General features: G+C 36.4%; 1 protein-coding gene across 2 annotated transcripts in view; it reads right to left on the reverse strand.

The window, feature by feature from the left end:
* NT5C2 (5'-nucleotidase, cytosolic II) overlaps positions 1-20,563 on the reverse strand; it is a 50,167-nt gene that overhangs the window by 13,309 nt on the left and 16,295 nt on the right. For both annotated transcript variants that reach the window (XM_072423753.1, XM_072423754.1), the window contains exons 5-15: positions 19,040-19,157; positions 18,226-18,321; positions 14,126-14,217; positions 11,200-11,257; positions 10,527-10,620; positions 9,029-9,082; positions 4,838-4,921; positions 2,912-2,953; positions 1,444-1,551; positions 732-798; positions 146-316 (exon numbers count right to left, since the gene is read on the reverse strand). In XM_072423753.1, the coding sequence (XP_072279854.1) occupies positions 146-316; positions 732-798; positions 1,444-1,551; positions 2,912-2,953; positions 4,838-4,921; positions 9,029-9,082; positions 10,527-10,620; positions 11,200-11,257; positions 14,126-14,217; positions 18,226-18,321; positions 19,040-19,157 (984 nt within the window). The remainder of the gene's footprint in view (positions 1-145; positions 317-731; positions 799-1,443; positions 1,552-2,911; positions 2,954-4,837; positions 4,922-9,028; positions 9,083-10,526; positions 10,621-11,199; positions 11,258-14,125; positions 14,218-18,225; positions 18,322-19,039; positions 19,158-20,563) is intronic.

The raw sequence follows: 20,563 nt of genomic DNA on the forward strand, positions 1-20,563 counted from the left end.
TTAGAATAATTAGAGATAAACAATGCTTGTTATTACTCACAGCTCTGTCCTATAGTAGTATCTAAGTGTCCATGTTAGAAATTTTACTATAATTTTAGTACTAAGTAAAAACTGTTCTATTGACAAAATGATTAAGACGTCTTACAGCTTTTGTCTGTCCAGACATGCAGCTCCTGTGCCAGCTCTGGGATGACCAAAAATGTCCTCCAGCCCTGACGCTTTTTGGACTTCAGAATATCACCGAAGATATGATCTCCTATATACAGTATATCTTTCCCTTTAGCTCCTAACAGGTCACAAACAAGGTCTGAAGAGCCTACAAAAAAAAAAAAAAAAAACATGAGTATTACTTTAAATGCATTATTTTTTTTACATAATTCTCTCCATGTGTCCCTTAGGTCTCCTGAATTTCTAAATGATCCTCTCTTAAAGTAAATGACACTTGCATGTTGGGCCCATTGGTATCCATGAGCATCAACTGCACAGGTGTGGAATTTTTATTACACAGTATTCATATAGGGCTTAAATATTACGCAGCACTGTACAAAGTCCACACTAGTTCCTGCACTAGTGACAAGTGAATTTTTAAATTATTTTTCTTCAGTTTTTTTGCCCAGTGACATTGGAGAAATACAGAAGGTGAATCGTCATTGAAGGCCTCTGACAACAGAGGATCTAACTCCTCAAACCTTAGGGCAATTGTTAATATTCTTTTCCGCAAAATTTCATACCTCCTGAATAGACAATTCCATGCTGCAATGGTCCTGTGTAGGTCCCAATTTTAAGCTTGCCAGTGTTCTGTATTGGATAAAAATTAACTTACATAAGAATTAATTCTATTTAGCATAACACAGTACAAAAAAAAAACAGGTTAAGTCAACCCTCTCATTTTAGTTTAAATGAAATTGAAATTGTTTCAACATGAGCAATTACTTGCTTTCAAAATTAAACAGTATGTTCCAGCAGTGATTTTTTGACAAACATTCAGTACCTGTTTGTCTTTATGATGAGCTTGTCTACAATGGTGTTTTGGCTATATTCAGCTCGTTTTTTTAAATGAACCACTGAAAGATGTATTGATTTACGCAGTTATGTCAGACAAACCAGAAGCACAAAAAACATTTTCTCTGAGGTAATGTATACAGTGGCATCACCTCCCCACCTATAGCCTATTATTAAATGGATAATGTTGGAACAGCATTGCGTGGATAATCTGCTGACAATCATGTGATTGTCCAGATCTAATCATGCATGATCACATAATGCTGCAATTACAAGGACAACAGTTACGCACAATTGTCAAATTTAGTGCATGAATGCTGTTAATCGTTACAACCAAAGAATAAAAAGACTGCAAGTTTCTTACATGACATTGCTCATAGGACTGAAAACTGTCCATGCCTTAGTGTTTTCTAAAATGTGAACAACAGAAACAGAACTTACAGTATCCACTTGTCTGAGCACAGTTCCCTCTGCAAAAAACAAAGGTTTCCTTGCATCCACTAATATTAAGTCAAAATAAGACTGCCAAAGCCGATGCTGGGTCCCAGGCTGAAAAACAAGAAACCGACAACTCAAATGCAAAGTGCAAGTGACAGCGAAATTTTCCATTGTACTTCTGTGCATTAAATTAAAAAGTTTATAAAGGTGAAGCAATGTTCTTATAAAAAACCATAGGGCAGGTGTGTCAAACTCAAATACTCAGAGGGCCAAAATTAAAAACTCAGAGGGCCAAAATTAAAAACTCAGACTAAGTCTGGGCCAAACCTGAAACTAATTTAAAAAATAGGAAGTAATTCCTTCAAATTAATTATAAAACATTTTTATATGGAAACAAAGAGTTATTGCTTAACATGCAATCTGGAACAAGAAAATACTTGCCAATGCAATGTAAGCACTAACTGGCCCCTAGCTACAGGTCTTGAAAAGATTTGAATAAAGATGGCATGAATGTTAATAATCATTTGACACCAAATAGAGCAATGAATGTTACACATGTAAAAATAATGTGCTCATATCTGATATCTTCAAAACTCTTGTTAGAAAAGAAAAAGAAAGGTTATTTACAAAAGAGACAGAAAAGAGTGACATCTTTGTCACTCTTTGATGGTTTCACGCAGAAGAGAAACAGAAGACAAGTGATGCTGGGATTTCAATTCCCAGCATTAGTCGCGTCTATGGAACAGCCCAATGCAGAGCCGCATGAGCGGACAGCTGTTCCATAGCCGCGAGATGCGAGTGATGCCGGGACTGCAGTTCCCGGCATTACTTGCATCTAAAGAAGTCTGTGGACGCAGGTGATACCGTGAGTTGTGGTAGCGGCATCACTGGCTGCAGAAGGCATTGGCGGGCAGGCGGCCCAGATGCTATTCATTTTTCCAAATCCTCGGGGGGCAAAACAAAATGACCTCGCGGGCCAGAGTTTGACACCCCTGCCATAGGGTAACCCCTCCAATATACTATATTTATGCACAGAAGCATATTTGTGACAAAATTGTTAAACTGACTTTTGGCCCCACTTCTTCAGTACTACAGCCACCTAAATGTTGTCCTGTACTTTGTTCTAGATGGTTTATTTTCATAGGTCACAGACTTTTTCTGTTTCAAACTAGCCATAAATAAATTATTATTATTTGATCAACTCGTTTGACAGAAATGTCGATTATTGCGTATAAATCATTCCGTCATTGCTCTCCCCTGTACTGTCCATCTCCTATATGTGGTGGCACCCAAAAAACTAGCATGTGGGAACTGATCATTCTGTTCTGCTTTGAAAGTTGTACCTAGAGATATGAATTAAGAAGTCTTGTTTAGACACATAAGCATAATTTACTAAAAGAAGAGGTTATTAGAAAATTTCTGCTCTTTGTTATAAAAAACATTTCCAAATTCATGACAATACTTTCTTTACCTTTGGTCCATGAGAGAAGTCAAACAGGTAAGTCATGATTTTCTGTAAAAAAATTAAAAAGTACAAATAAATTTCAACGTACACATAACTGGATATACGGTGTTTTAAGCCAAGTTAAAATGTATGGGAACCTAGATACCTTTTATGTCCGTTAAATATGCTACTGGAAGCATTTGTTACATTTGTTCAAAGGATGCAAAAAGTACTTGCTATACCTGATAGAAAATCGAAAAACTTTGTGCCTTTGCGGAAATAAAATCCAAAAAGAAGACTATTCCTTATGTTATGTAGATAACACGAGCGGGAAGTGTCCTGCAGTTCATATCAGAAGGATGATAGCAAAACTCCTTCATAGATACAGTACAGCAAGTAAGCACTGTCATCTAAATCACTAACACTTTGCTAAATTTAGTAACTAAGATGGGATTTCCTTTTGTGTACAGTTCCTGCAAGAAAATACACTTGTATCTTCTTCCTAGTTACAAGGTAACTCCAGTCAAAGGGTTTTTGACCCACCTAAGGCACAGGTAGGCTGAAAAAAAAATCTAATAAAGTTCATAGACAAGTATGCAAATTAAATTACCAGTTTTTAAGAGGTGAATGCGTTTAAAACTGAAGACCAGATATTCTTTTATGTTGAATTTAACAAGTCAACAGTAACGTAAAATGAACAGTCTTACAAAGTTTGCATGCTTCTGTGTTAAGAAAAGCCCCACTTGTTCCAGTGTAAACCTGGTGACCACTTTGCTAAAGACCTGATACAAAAGCACATATGCTTACAGAGTTGTGCTTGAGTGACCAGGCCAAATGATGTACCAGCCAGTATTCGGTTGGTTGTTAGTCCCAAAGCACGGCACACAAGTATAGAATATTTTGCCCTGTATATCTGTTGGGGGTGGGGATGCCACACCAGATAGGCACTACTAATTAGATTTGCTCAATCGTTAACACAGAACTTGTGTATATTTGTATATTAATGAACATATCCAACCTAATGACCAAAAAATCTTTTGCTTACAATTAGTATGCTGCTGAATTTATTTCCTGTTCCTGGAAAATCCAAAAGTTTTATTTGACCAATCAAAGTGAAAATCTTCCCCTGTGTACTAGGCCTTAGATGCAAATCATCAGATTGAACCATTCCCCAGACCAGCAGAAAACACATCATTAGCTGACTGTGTAGCACAATTTGAAAGACACGGTGGGGTACAAAGTTTATTACTGTCTTAACGCAAATCAAGCAAGGGTTGATATTTTTAAAAACGTCCTTGCTATCCTGGCTTAAAGTTTAAAGTAGTGTGGCATGAGTGAAATTCAATGGTTACGATTTTTCACAGTCTTAGGAAAATGTTAACTTGAGATGTGCTGACTCACTAACTTTTATATTTTCAATGATTTCAATTAGAATCAAAGCATTTTAACAAGAGGATAAGCTTGATAATTGGGAATCTAACATTTTTTTTAAGGACAACACACAGGGCGGCTTCTGTTGTGCTGCAGCTCCGCCGGTCTTGGTGGGCTGGCAATGCATGCGGCGTGTCTTGCAACATGTTATCGTAGGGCCACCTTAATAGGCTAAACCCAGTTTTGTAGTGAATGTATACCAGTAAATTGAAGCAAAATATTATGATCCATCCTTAATATTTTTGAGACAATGCAGCATGTATGTAAAATATTACTGTCAAGTACACAAAACTACAGTAATTTTAGATATGATCAGCTCCTACATTATAACCACAGACCTTTTTGCCCCTAGGGTTATCAACCCTAAAGTGTGAATGCACACCTAATCAGGGCACAGAACTATCACTGCTGGATATAAAAGTGTTTACAAAAATGGATGTTGCCACATTCATCTCTGAGGAGCCTGCAACTCTCCAGCACCCTGGCAACATCTAGTGATGTGAATATTTAATCAGCACTTACATGAGTATATTTATAGTCGCTGTTGGTGACCAGAAAAATCTTCCCCACTTCATTTATACGACTCAGCAGGAGAGGCAGTTTAGGCTGAAAGAGAAGTTAAAGATGTAAAAAGCTCTTTAATAACAAAATAATCAGTGTTTTTCATGACAGCAATATAAAATGAGAATATGCTAAGAGCAGAAACCTACATCACTTAGTTGGTAAGAATATGCAAAATAAGCAACCCACATCCACCAATAAGAAGTCAGATTACTAAAATTTGTTCAGTAATACCTAATAGTTGACTTTTTTGCATAACTTTCAGTTTGACTTTCTATATGGTTAAGGTTAGAGCATTTTAAGGGTTAAGGTTAAGAGCATTTTTTTAAACATAAAGGGTACAGAAGAGGTCCCATCATGCATAAAAAACATCCAATATACTGATGCAAGGTATTAGAAAACAGTTCCTGCTAAGAATTTGTGTTCTCTTTTAGGTTTTACTGTACACCCAGTTAGCTGCTTTTGACAAAAAATTTGTGACATCAATTTTTGTTTTTGCTGTTGTTTTTTAAGTTAATTAGCAAACAGTAATGATCAAATAAATATACCCATACCAAGCTGTAATGGGTTACTCCACCATAAAAAAATCAATCCCTACACTGAAATCCCTTGTAAAACCTAACTTTAAAAAATTCCAATAAATTGCAGATATATTTGGGAGAACATTTGACACTCATTCCCCAACTTGACATATTTAGTCAGCTTCAACTTAGGAGTTAGGATAAGAAAAAGATAGTGATGAAAACAGTGAAGAAGTGAAGAAAAAGATACTGAAAAAAGGAAAGATTAGCTGTTTTTATAGCTTTATAAGAGAGTAGCTGTGGTCACCTTCTTTTGCATGTACACAGAATTTCATATTTTAACCCAAACTAAAAAGAAAGTTTAAGGAATATTTAATTGTAATATATTTAATAGTAAGTGTACGTCTCTTTAAAGATAGATAACACTAGGGGAACAATTTCAAACAAATTTTTTGTTGACTTCAATTTTTAACCTACTTACACTAAAATAGGTATGCTGATTCTGAAAGTGCAGTTAGTTTTCTTCTATCACGTCAGGTTTTTCTCTACCGCTTATATTAATGCTATTACTGTAGCGTGGATTTGCATAGGCTATTCATTTACACGCAAGACAATGTGGCCCGAGGTTGTGCGCTGCTCTACGTAGTGAATATAAAAAAAAATATTTTTCTACTTACACACGTATTACCTTTCTTTCAGATCATGTCTGTCATGTCATGTTTGTAAAGTGCCTAAACAACCCTGATTAATTTTGTTATATCTGTGGCAATTTCACCATTCCCAGTCAAATGGCGAACATCAGCCCATTTGTAGAGCAAGCCTTTTTCAAAGTTAAACTTAAGGTGCGTACACACTTCCAATTTTTATCGTTCCAATCGAACGACGAACGATCGATTGGGCAAAAAAATCGTTCGTAAAAAAGTAACCAACGACGCTGACGAACGAGGAAACTCGTTGGAAACGAACGACCGGACCGGCGGATCGGATTGGACGACGATCGTTGAACATCGTTCGTGTGTACGGTCGTTCGTTGATCGTCCATGGTCTGAGCATGCGTAATGAACGAACGTTCGTTCACTTTCCTGTCGTACACATAGTTCCTCTATCGCTCAAACGATCGTATCTATTGTGTGTACAATATCTACGAACGATCGTGTCGTTATCTCTATGTGCAGGATCGGTGCTATACGATCGTTCGTATATATCGTGCAGCATCGTTCGTCGTTTGTTTTCCAACGATAATAATTGGAAGTGTGTACGTAGCTTAAGTGATCAAGATAAGTCTTGGGCCCCTCAAAAGGTGTGTAAACAGTGTGTCGAGGGTTTACGGATGTGAACACGTGATAAGATGCTATTTGGTATACCTACGGTTTGGCGAGAGCCAGGAGATCATTTCAGTGACTTTTACTTTTGTATAGTGAAAACTTCAGGATATAACAAGAAAAATAAATGTAACAGAGTATCCTAGTCCACCATCAGCTATACACCTAGTGGCTCATTCAGATGAATCCCAGTGCCGGTTTTCATTACACTACCCTCTCTTGAAGAACATGATTATGGTGATGAACTAGGTGACAACAATGATAATTTGGTTTAAAATTGAAGAGGACTGTGTTCGTAAGGGATTTGATCAGCATGAGTTGAGTGATTTGGCACGTGACTTGACACTATCGAAGAAGGCTTCAGAACTCCTAGCATCAAGACTGTGGAAGAAAAACTTACTTGAAAAATCAACAAAGGTATTGTACTTTCGAACCAGAGAAATTGCATTTCTGCAGTACTTTAGAACTGACAGTGGCTTTGTGTATTGCCATAACATACCTGGTTTAACACCCCTGGATTTCTAATTCTGTCTTTTTACGCAAAAAGCTTTACATTGTTTTGGACGGAACTTTTTACATTGTAGGCCTATAATTCTTAGTAGGCATAACTCACCGAAATATATCCAATATTTAATAAATTAAATAAATTTAATGATAAACTTTAAATAAAAAGAACAAAACAATCTGTTAAAACAAGGGTGTATCACTGCACTCGCCGCCGAAGATGAGATCTGTCAGGAAGGACGCTGGAGGATAGGATAGGACAAGGTAAGTGTGTTTTTTTTTTTAATTGTTTTTAACTACCCCGAGTGTGGCTCGGGGTTGCCGCTTTTTGCATATTTTTTTACCCCGAGCCACACCCGGGAATACCGCCAGGGGGTTAATGGAGGATTTGGGAATTCCAATCTATAACTCATCTGAATGGCGACTATTCATCGATAGCTCAAAGCAGAGCTTAAAGTGTGTCCTCCTTCACAATGGCAATATATTTGGGTCAGTCCCAATTGGCAATTTACTTTCTCTTTGTGAAGAATATGCAGACATAAAGAGAGTCATTGAGTTGTTGCAATATCAGCAACACATCTGTGTCGACCATAAAATGGTATGCTTCTTTCTTGCTCAGCAACTCCGATACACCAAGTATCCCTGTTATCTGTGCATGTGGGATAGCAGAGCTCGTGAGAGGCATTTGGTGAAAAGGAATTGGCCCCCCCTAAAACCAGGGGATCCAAACATTCTACACAAGCCACTTGTTGATAGAAAATATATTTTATTCCTGCCTCTGCACATGAAACTGGGTCTGATGAAGCAGTTTGGTAAAGCTTTGCCAACTGAAGGAGACTATTTCAAGTACCTCATTTGGCATTTCCTAGCCTGTCATTTGATAAAATAAAGGCCGGTGTGTTTGATGGTCCACAGATTCGGCAGCTCATCAAAGATGAACATTTCATCAGGACAATGTCAAAAGTTGAAAAGAATGCTTGGTTATCATTCAAAGCCATTGTCAAGTACTTTCTTGGAAACACACGAGCAAATAATTACACAGAAATTGTCCAGAAACTCTTGGAGAGCTACAAAATACTTGGTTGCAATATGAGCATCAAGGTGCATTTTCTGCATAGCCATCTTTCTAACTTCCCGGAAAACTTTGGTGCAGTCAGTGATGAACAAGGTGAATGAAGATTTGAAGGTCATGGAAGGGCTGTACCAGGGTAGATGTGATGTACATATGATGGCTGATTATTGTTGGAACATCCCATGGGATTGTCCTAACACTGAACACTCCAGGAAAAGCTATAAGCGTAAATTTTTACCTTAACAGCTTACCCGATTAATTTTCAAATGTTTTACTGTAAAAAAAACGTCATGGGATGACAATAAATCCTTTGTATGAACAAAAGAAATGTAAATAAACAGTACATTCAAGTTATTATTTAATTATTTTTTCATTGTATGTAAAATTTGTATGTTTTTTGACAAAAATGAAGTGTACCCTGTATCGTAAAAACTGGATGTGATAGCAAAAAACTGGGGTCATTTCTGTATTCACCACCCAAAATTTAATTTTTTATTTATTTAATTAATTAAAAAAAACAAGTTTAAGATCTAACTCAACAAAAAATGTGTAATTTGTATTCACTTGTGGAAAAAGGGAAAAAAAAGAAATACTATTAAATTCCACCCTTCAGCTTCTCCCAACAATAATAAAGAAAATGAAAAACAAATACATCCATGTCTATCCCTTGAGCACATCAATATGATATTTATTCATACCAAATTGATTTCAGGGCTCAGAAAAGCATACTTACATCTTTCACAACATACTTCGGCAAATTCTCCAGGGTCTTCTCCTTAAGTGATCCCTGAAAAAGAAAGACACAGGAATTAAGCTTTCTGCCAACCAGACATTCAATGCAAATGTTAGAAAAACAAAAATTCTGTTCCGGAGTCACAGTTAGAATATAAAAACACAGCTGAATCTGCTCTACATTTAACTGGTGCTGGATGAATAAAGATTCTGTATGATAACAAAAGCAAAAAGGTTTGGGGTTATTAAAGAGAGAACATTTAAGAGACCATTTATAAAGTAGCAGTATGATGGTCACAGATGATATTGTATAAAGAAAAAGCGTACCTAAACTAAAAATGTTTTTTTTTTCACAAAAAAGGGTAGACAACACTTTTATTTAAAGCAAAAATTTGTTAGTGTTCTTTAAAAAAAAAAGGGTGCAGCACCACCCTCTAAATCTCGATTGCCTAGCAGATCAAGAAAGATTGGGAGCGCAGAGCTCCCTGGGATACCTATGTCACGAAACCCAGGAGGCTCTCGGTTGCTCCTTCCGCAGAAGGAGCCATTTCATCAATAGGGAAAAAAATTGCCAATTGGCAAGTTTTTCCCCAATCTGGAAGAAGAACGCGGAAGAAGAGAAAAGATGGCGGTGCCTGGCACTCCCTTTGTGGTGGGCTGAAAACAGGTACCGGGACGACGCGGGACCCGATGGAAGAAACCTCCTGATGGATAGACTGATTTGCGGGATTGAAGGTAAGTGTGATTTTATTGTTTTGGGTTTACTTCCGCTTTAACCTAAACCTAACAGGAACTAAACCCAGTCAATACTCACCTGTCCCAGCTCCATCGCGGGCCTCATTGTCTTCTTCCTCTAATTCTTCCACATTCCAATCTTCAGCAATCTTGAATGCCCAAGGCCAAGAGGATGTAATTAGGCTGCGTGGGAGTTCATTCAGTTTCAGCACCCACAAGGGTAGCCGAGATTGCCAGGTATTGCATGCACAACTCCGCAAAGTTTGACAGCTGGGTGGCAGTCAGGCAAGTAAGTATAGTTATTGCAGAACGGACATCGCCTGTTCTTTTTGCAAGTTGGACTTTAGTTTCACTTTAAAAGCACTGCAAATTATGTAGAGACATACTGGAACGCAGGTACCTCAGAATGTCATAGAAACTATTAAACTCTAACTTTTACTCTAGATTTGCCTTTATTCTGAAAAATTCTAATGTGTTAATCCAGAAAACAGAAAGTCATGTAAAGAATATGACACAGAGCTAGAGCCATTCATTTCATCTGAATGTACTTTTTTTATATTTTTGTATCTATCTGTTGCTTAAAAGCAATTTTCATGAGATTAAGGTCATGGTGCTGTAAAAGAGAAAGGCTTTACAATTCTGTGCAACCAGCAGCTCAGTTTAATGGACATGCATTAAAGTTTTAAGGATAAAATATGTTAATGTTATGCTTCAGAAGAAAGAAAAAAAATATATGATTATTAACACAAGCAAGCCAGTATTACCTTGTAATGAACCCAATCAACAGCGTCCCTGACATCCTGGAACATGCTCCTGAATGACATGAACAGATCTCCATCTTTAAATCCCTTTTCACAGCTGCAATATAAAAATGTAAAATCATTTTAATACATGCATAGTTAGAATGTTAGGTTTCCATTTTATAACTAGACCTGGTAATTTTTTTCAATCATGCAAATTTATATCTGGTATAACAGGCTCATATGCCATGATTGCTAATTTTTTTTCTGCACTAAAGACAGTTTTGTTAAAAAGAATTGATGCCAAATCTCATTACTCATGCAAACCTATGCATGAATGCATGATGCAAAATATTTAGCTTCAGATGCATCTTTTGTTTTTACATATAAGAAAACCTAAAATACATAATATATAAAAAAGATAACTGTACTCAAATTTCTAAGTGCTTTTAGAGCCATAATCATAGGCACAAAACTAGTGAAAACCTTGTGCTGTTTACATATAGCCTGTCTACACTCCGTACTGTACATTGTAAATAAAAACATGCCTGCAGAGCAGAAGAAATAGGGGGGACATCTTCCCCACATGTTTAATTCACTACGTCATAAGGCCCAACTATTGACATGCATTACTAATTGCAAATGTACATAATACTGCTTCAACATGAGAACAAATATTGGTAAAATGAGCTCTTACCTCGTGTATCGGTCGCAGTTAGTGAAGAAATCTACCAAGCAGGCTAGTAGATAGGTTTCTGAAATAGACAAAAGAATTGTGATAACCTATTTGTGCTTGTTCACACCACAATCTATATAAAAACACATAAACATGTTTACGCTTTTTTTTTTTTTTTATTGTGCTGCATTTTAGTGAACTGGCTTAATATATTATTCACACCACATAACATAAAATAGATCTTTATAATATAATAAGTTCACATAATATATAAAAGTCTATTCATTTTCAATGGGAGCTAACTGTATGAACACATTCCCATCAGCAGAGCAATTTTAGAAAGAAGTTTATTATAACCTCAGTGTATTCAAATTGGATAAGGGACCATTTACAGATATTACACCAAGGTTATAATGGATTCAGTTCTTCACTCTGAAACTGGATTTTTATACACTAAACGTTCTGGCTTTCATTTTTTGGGATCAGGCATCAGTACAATTTATATGCTAAAGTGTTTTGTAGATTCCAGTGTGGCAAATTGCACAAATATCGATGGGTAGCCATGTAAATGTTGTACTTTTCCTCCCATTTAACACTAATACAGTTTTATTCAGCTGCTATAAGAGAGTCAGAGTTCCTGGTGCATTTCTGTATCATTAAGGAAGATTGGACTGTGTACAGATTCTGACCACACTTTGCAGAGGTTCTTTGATGCGGCATTGTGACTACACAATATTTGCAAATGCAATGAAAACGCAATGTTAAAACAACTCAATATCGTGTTTCATCCTCAGGAACTGATTTAATTTTGATGAACACAGGCAAAATAAAAATCAATGTGCAGTATACTATATGGTATATTAAAAGGTTGGCTGTATCAGTATGCATATACCAAATATGATAAATATATCTGTGCTTTTGTTTGTAGAACAAAGTGGACATATTATAAAAGACAGAAAAAAAAGAAATAATCTTCACTGCCCACAGCAATTTCAGATTTAGTTCTTTAATGCAGATTAAGGTCACAAATATTTCAGTAATTTAAGGACAGCGCTGTTTTTACATCCCTTCACTTTTTTCATCAATAAGATAAACTATGCCCCCATGTTATCTAGTTTTTTCTAGGTAACACATTTAATGCATATATTGGCAGTAGATTAAATACAACCTCTAATCAGATAAAAAGCAATAATTTTAACATTAACATGCATTATTTTACTAAGTGGTCTACAGGAAGGTCCAGGACCTGACAATGCTGAGCAAACCACTAGAACTGCTAAACAAAACTGTAAGCTTTTGGCTTACATACAGAGTGTACATGCAATACATTGTATTTTAAACTTTAAATATATATGTAATAATATATGTATATTCAAATTTTCGTTTGTTGTTCAGTTCTAAAATGAAAAATAGGGAATTTAAAAAGTTCTAAAACTGTACCTATATTAAAACTGAACTAACTACATGCTCCTGGCTATGGAGTACAACTTCCCCTCCAATTTATATATGATAAAGGCTGGGCGCACAGACCTGGGAACCTTGTCATCAGGGTCTAAAAGTGATCTCAAATATATTTATAAAGCAGGGAGTCTGACATTTCCTCAAACAATTCCTTGTGGGAATCAAATACTGCCATTAAAACACATGGACCTGGAAGATTCTCAAAAGGGAATGTTTTTGGGAAAGTCAGATTCCCTGTTTTATAAAAAGAGCCCAATGAGTTAGTTAAATCATGCTCCAAAAACTAGAGTATTATTTTAAATGGAATTGCTCTTTAAGTCTATTAGGCGTTTGAAATGATATATTCTTGTGCCAAGATATAAATAGCATTTATTCTTTCATGTAACATTTTATTCAAGCAGCATTGTGTGTTGCTTCCTTCTTTGTGCCAAGATGAAAAGGTAGAAATCTGTAAGTGGGTCACATGCTGTATATTACATAACCTCCTGTTTAGCCAAATCCTGACAGATTGCAGCTGCTAGAACAAGACTTTTCATGTCATGTGGAGAAATAAGATGTAATAGATGAAAGTGCATTTTGCTTAATCCATGAGAATTGAGAGCATTCCTGTGTATAATCAGGTCATATTCTACCAAATAACCAAACACCTAGTACATTGTTATTTCTACTTCATAGGAACTTTTTCCGCTTTCCAATGGGCCTCCAAGTTCTCTTTGTAACAAAATCACAAGTAAATCACCATGTTAAGGTCCAACAGAGATAAAAGTCAAGGCCTAGTTTTAGAATAAATATACTGAGTGGTTGATGCATGGGACAGCATATTGTTTAACACTTGTGAATACAGCATTAGAATAGCTCTGCCTAATGCACTAGTCCAACATCAATAAGAGAAATGTGCACACCAGACAAGATGCTGAGAGGAAAGGTATGAAGACAAATCAAATGGTGGAGAATGGCGAACAGACAAAAATACAGGGCCTGATTTATTAAAGCTCACCCGGACTGGAGAAGATAGGTCATCATGGGAGAACTTGGGTGATCCTGCAAACCTGGAATGTATCTTGTCTAGGATTCATAAGAACATTCATAGAAAAGTTCTTCAACATTTTTAACACATTAAATTTTTTTAATAATTATGTGAATTTTCCGAAGCTGCATTTGGTTCAGTGACGTCCCGCGGTTCTCTATGTGCTGTTCCCCACGCCCCAGACATGTCCTTCACAGGACCGGGGCAGTAGGCAGGACTATAGGACACCTAGTGCAGTGCTGGAGTAGGAAAAGACACTAAGGGCTTTATGTATAAAACATGGAATCTACATTCCCACAAACATTCCCCAGTAGGAATCAATTACTCCTATTGAAACACATGGACCTGGAATGTGTTTTTCCCTGTTTTATAAACAGAGCCCTAAGCATTTTTTAATAAGAAAAAGCTTATATTTTGTGCACATTTTAACAGAGTTTAAAACTAAAGCATTTTCTTTACCTGGTAAATTGAACAAGGTGTTGAGGATGTAGAAGCGATCTGTATCATCTCTCTGGATAAATTTATTTGGGTACTGTTCCCTTATTTCAGGTCTGTGAAGAAAAATAAAATGGTCTGTGAGAAGATTTTTTAATTTCTTTACCATTACACATGCTACACTAATTGGAACATTTTGCTACTAGCTACATTCCATGGAAACAGTGAAATCAACCATGAGGAAGTATCATGCTTTTTTTTTTTTTTTTTTTTAATAGATGCAAACTATGCATTGCTCTTTGCAAAGAACACAAACAAAAACAGAGATAACAAAAACAAACTGATAAAACCCTTGCAGTAATTGAAAATGTGACGAGCTACGAGGTGGATAAACACAGTAAGTATTTCCTCCAAAACTGTGATCAATACATGCTTTACAAGCAGTAATCAGGGAGCAAAAAGGTCAGCTAGACCCAATACTGATACATCAGCTTTACATTGTTGTTTGCAAGAATAATAACAAGAAAATGAACCCCAGACACAAACTACTGAGGAAAGTTTTCACCACTAGAGTATCCTTGAAATTTGTAGGCCACTAAAGCCAATGATGCTTATAGAAAACAGCTATTAGTATTGTATGTATTTGGTGCAGTTTAACACACTAAAGTAACAAAGAAGCTGTGGCTTAGCCGGAACTGATGTGGGACATAAATAATGTGTTACATACAAAGGCACTCTAGAAGAACCCTGTAAATAACATTCCTTTTAAAATGTATGTCAGGGAAAAAAAAACTGCTTACTTCTGCAGTACATGCACATTTACCCATGTTTTATCTGTTGATATTTTTATCTGGTGACCTGTCAGAAATCCAACACTTTAACCCCCTGCTTAAGCCGACAACAAAACTAATGTTCTATACTGAAATCGCAGCCAGTGTTGTCAGCTCTGCTTGCTGGACTACAAGAAAATCAACTTATCCTCACACTTCTCTTAGACCCTCAAGTGCATACATAAACTTCCAAGAGCTTTCCCACATACACAAGGAATTGTACGAGTTTGGAGATGATGTCACAAGGAATAAGAAACAGGAACAAAGTCAAGGAAAAATGAATGCTGGGAGATGTGTTAGAGAAAGAAAGCTGAAAGAAATGTGTAGTACTGATGAACTAAAGTTTAGCAAAATGTTATGCAGGATAAGTTTGGGTGATGCCTTGATGTATACTATGGGGATCTTTTTAATGTCGTTCCATACACTTAGAATACAGTGGCACCCATGGGGAATGGGATATTCCAGATAAGTGTAGTTTCCGGTTAACTGAGGTTTCTCAGCCATTCAGCACTGAACTTGAGTAGGGAAGACTTGTCCCCATTCACCTCTAGTGCTGAATGGCTGAGAAATGAGAAACCCTGATGACACTTGGGCCGTCATCAGGGTTTCTCTTTTCTCAGCTAATCACAGAGCGGAGCAATCAGCGGATCTGGAACTCAGATAACCGGCACCTGACAGCTCCGCTCCCCCGATTGTTCCCGCATCCTTGCAGAGCTGTGGTATGGGTTCTTGGATGCAGAACACATGCCACAGTTCCCCTAGGGCTGCAGAAGCAATCAAGAAAGCGGAGCTGTCAGGTGCCGGTTATCTGAGTTCCAGATAACTGGGGTTCTACTGTAATATAAAATTCAGGCTGCAGAAAGAGAAGCAAATAAGTCATACTCACAAAGTAACTTAAAGTACAAATGAAAATGTTAGTCTTTTACAATGCTCAGTATTATATTTTTGTGTGAGCCCAGTTGTGAATGGTTGTTCTTGGGACAATTCAGTTACATAAGCAGAGATGCTTTTAAAAGAAGCATTTGGTGACTCGAAGAAACGCCATTACTCTATATACCAAAATATTTTTATTGATTTTCCATGTTGGGTGTAGAACAAACCATTCCAGCAGAGTTCTCCATAGAACATCCAGACTTGTTAACAACAATTATTACAACATCCACACATTTATAACACAATTAACTATTGTATTTCCAGACTGGTAGCTTTATAGAAAACACACAGACTGGTTTGGCCAGATAGTTGCATACTAAATGATTTAGTCATACAGCCTTATATGGATCAATCTAATATTGCAATGTACAACTTCCCCAAATGCTTCAAAAATGCTTAGTAATAAGATAATTGTATAAAAAAAAAAACAAAAAAAAAAACATATGTCTGTGTGATACTGATACAGCAATTTCATTCTGTATCACTCTATACAGCAAGCAAACAAAGGACCTGGTAGGTAAATAGGGTGAGGCATTGTCTGCAAACAAAGGATTACTTTAGCAGACACAAAGCATGACTTCACATCAAAGGGAACATCTGTTTGCTTCATTATTTCATGTTTTTACATTACTGATTCTTCATGGCTCTATGTGACCTTTCCGATGAGAGCAAATATTGTTTCCTCTTCTCCTAACACTGGCTTTTAATGCTGCAGTTTAGAATATGTGTTAGTGACAGGTTTTACTATGTATTGTCTACATTGATGGAAGCACAACAATTTATTACAAAATATTTTACCCTGGGCATTACTGATCTACACAGGCAACAAAATATAAGGGTATGGCTAAATTTGCAATGAAAGGTGTTCCATCATCAGGTTGTCATTAGTAAATGAAAGGTGTGACATTGTTTATGATAATACTAACCCTACAGGATTTTGAAGGAGAATAAAGACAATAGATATTTTGTTAAAATACCAATTTAGGGGATCATAGGCAGTAGCATATTACTTATCTAATAACCTACCGTAACTATGTTATCATTATATTTTATAAGGCAGTCATTATGGCACAACTTAATGGCTCGTAATGCAGCAGCAGCTCCCTGTCTCAATCAGAATTTCATCAAACAGAAGATTAAGCTCTATGTACTAGTGATTACACAAGTAGCATTGAAATGATATTGATATATATGCCCTAAAGTAAAATGTATGATTAAAAAAGTTACAAACATAAAATATATTCAAAAAATCTCTCCTATTTCTATCTAAACAGTGTTTTTAGCCTTGCTCGGTTTTTCTTTTGTAAACTACAAAACATCTCCAATGTATGTTATGTAGTTTTTCTGTGTTTAGGTACACATATGCTATCTGCTTTCAACAATGAAAGGATTTTAAGTTTTATATATAAACATCGTCAGAGAGAGAAAGCTTTTTTATGCCAGTGTAGGTTCACTACTAAATATTTAATAATAGAACCAAGCAACAAGGTTTCTTAACACAGCTTCTTCTTGGTCTACAGGGAATTTGCAGGGTGATTACTACCTGTCTGGTGCCCTCCAACCACTGCAACTATTATTGTAACTAAAAACACCACTACCCCCCCTTTCTACAAACTGCCAAGGACAACCTAAAATCTGACAACCAGCTGGTTCCTTTGGTTATGAATAAAATACTTATCTTAAGCAACTGTAACATAAACATAGTCCTCCTGCCAGAGCTTCATTGTTATTCTTGCTATAAATACTTTCACTAGAAAGAGACTACAAATATATGGAACATCAAGAATTTAAGGACAGGTTCCATCCTGCTGGAGTGCTTGCTCCCAGCCGCTTGGTCACTCACACCGCAGTGCTGGTTCCTCAAAGATTTGAGAGCGGGCATCACTGAGTAGTACTGAGCCTATTATTATACAGTATTTTTTATAGCCTCAACATATTACGCAGCCCTGTAAATAGGGATTCAAATTTATTATCTATTGGACTGCATGAGGCGCCCCCCCCCACCTGCTTTCCGAGACAGCATTTCACTGGTGTGAGGAAGTGGAAACCACATCACAACCTTACTGCCAGTCTGAAAATAACCTAAACAAGTGCAACAAGCCATTAAGGTTGTGTTAACAATCATTTTCAAGAATTTGGTAAGAATTACCAAAGTATCTCAAAGTAAACTCACTGCAAGTTAGCCACAGTTGTCTTTTAATATTGGGCTGTGTTATTAGGTTTGAAGCAGACATACATAAGTGAATTAGATCCCAAATTACATTTAAATGTTAAAAGAAAAGGGTAAATCATTTTGGATCAAAACAACAAACATAGCTGGTGTTATTTGCCTCATTACAAGCACTATATGTTAACACTTACCCTCTCATAAAGTTAAACCCATGTGCACAAACAAGGATATTGCCATAGGCATCAACTTTCAAGAGATTTCCATATGTTGTATCAAACACCAAACCCCTAGAGGAAGAAAACATAACTATCAGATGCAATCACTACTAACAAACAAATGAAAAACTTAAACAAAACATCTAATTAAAAAGCAGACATGCTGAGAAAGTGAAATCAAAGCTAAACCCCTGGCAAAAATCACAATCTTAGTTATAAGCTCTCCACAAATATCTGCTTTACTGCTATAGCTGTAATCATCTGCATAGTTTACTACCCTCCTCCCTAAATAATGGTAATTATATAACCCCAATTTATGGGTGACTATAGTTAAAAAATGTTGCTGAACCTCTGTGCGTTTGTCCTCCCTTAGCATATGATTAAACAATGAAGAATTTGCAGGATCATAACAAGTCATTTGTGTATTCTCTCCTCCTAAAAGCAAGTTCATAGGGTTAGACTGACAACATTGTACAGGAAACAGAATTATAATGAACTTCGAGTGCTGTTCTTCCTTCTGCCAGGTCTAGCTCTGATGTACAGAGGATTACAGGAAATAATTGTGTACTTAGCTCTACAAACAGGTAAAAACAAAATTAAAAAAAGCAGCAAAGATATAATAATCAAAGTGGTTGTAAAATTTTAGACAAAGTTTAAGTTAAAATTGGAACTTCAGGCAATGGTAAGAGTGTTTTAAATATTTGCTAGAGTTTCAAACATCTTATAGATGCCCTGCAAAAATATCTCACAAAGCAGCTTACACATTAAATACATAAAACAGAATCCCCACCTGGTCGGGAATGTTGGGTCATAGACAAAACTTAGAAGCTCTTGAGGGTAACCGATAGACACCAATCTTTCAACTGTTAGGTCAAAACCAAGAGATTCGTATTCTGGAGACTTGTATACTAAAGAGAAAAACAAGTACATTTAATTTACAAAATGCATAGTTTAATCTAAAAAAAAAAGATAAAAGTAGTCTGGCACAGATTAATATACATATAAGTGTACATGGGAACGTGGGAAAAAATGTTCAGGTGCCTAGTGCTGCTTCAAAGCAACCAACAGCTATCTTGGTTCATAGAATAGGAAAATATTGGTCCAACCTGGCCAGCACTCACTGCTTCCTTGAAATGCTTCAATAAATAAGCTTGTTGAATGCAATGCAATTACAGGATAATGGCAACTCATACCAAGGTCTTCACAGAATGTCATTTGTTTATGATATATCGACCTTCAGTGATTAATCCACTGTATGTATATAGTGGTTTATCACAGCTAGAGAACATTTGATAATCAAAAACACATTCTTGTAACAAACACCCCCACCTATCCCCTAGTGAGTTTCCAATGCTACCTCCTTATTTATTCCTACAACCTCAAGGTTATTTCTATAAAACCTGGGATATTCTACGAAACCATTGGTAATCAATACATTATCGGTGTACTAAATAGCCACCATATGTCACCACGTTCCACATGGGCATTCTTTAAAAAATGTCATATTTGTTAAAATATCTACCGTTTCAAAAATCTGAAGGGCTTTATTTGCACAAGCACAGGTCCAGAACAGGTAAAAGAAGCTTCCGTAATCTTCAAAAGCCTTCTATACCCTAATACTACCTTAGTTTTATATTTCACAACAAACTTTGGAATTTAGAAAGCTCAGAACTTAGCTGACTCCTGCTTTTGTAATGACGCTACAGAATCAATATCCAGAACCTTCAGGAATGGCTGAAGAGTATTTTTGTAAAATATCCCCTTTATGTATTTTACCAGAAGGAAGATAACACGTTATGAGTAGTTAGTAAGCTTTCCACCAGCCTGTGTGCAGATTCAAGGTGATTAATGATACATTCAACCTTGAGTTTGAAAATTATCTGAGCCAGACAGAAAGAAAACACATTTTGTATGCACTGTAAATAACACAATGTGTCTGTATTTTTGGTACAATTTTTTTTACTTGTAGCAGCTTCAAGTGAACATCCAATTAACTAGATCTGGATGAAATGCAGCTGCTCAGACAAGTAATCAAAACTAAAAGCATATGTAGAACTCTACAAATATTTTGGATATCTTTCAAGATACTTAAAGGAATTCAATCAAGCGATCAGCTTTTAATTAGCTATTACTCTGTAGCAACCGTTCTTGTTGGAGAGGATTTCCTGTCTGAAAAGGATTCGTCTGACTGCTGTGTAATCAGTGCAATGGTTCAGCAGAGAGGGAGCACTCATCACTTAACAAGACCTGCTGTCATACTAATAGTTATACGACTTCGAGCTGTCTGCTATTGTGAAACAGATCACATATTTCC

The sequence above is a fragment of the Pyxicephalus adspersus genome, chromosome 10 (assembly GCF_032062135.1).
Source record: "Pyxicephalus adspersus chromosome 10, UCB_Pads_2.0, whole genome shotgun sequence".
Classification (NCBI taxonomy): domain Eukaryota; kingdom Metazoa; phylum Chordata; class Amphibia; order Anura; family Pyxicephalidae; genus Pyxicephalus; species Pyxicephalus adspersus.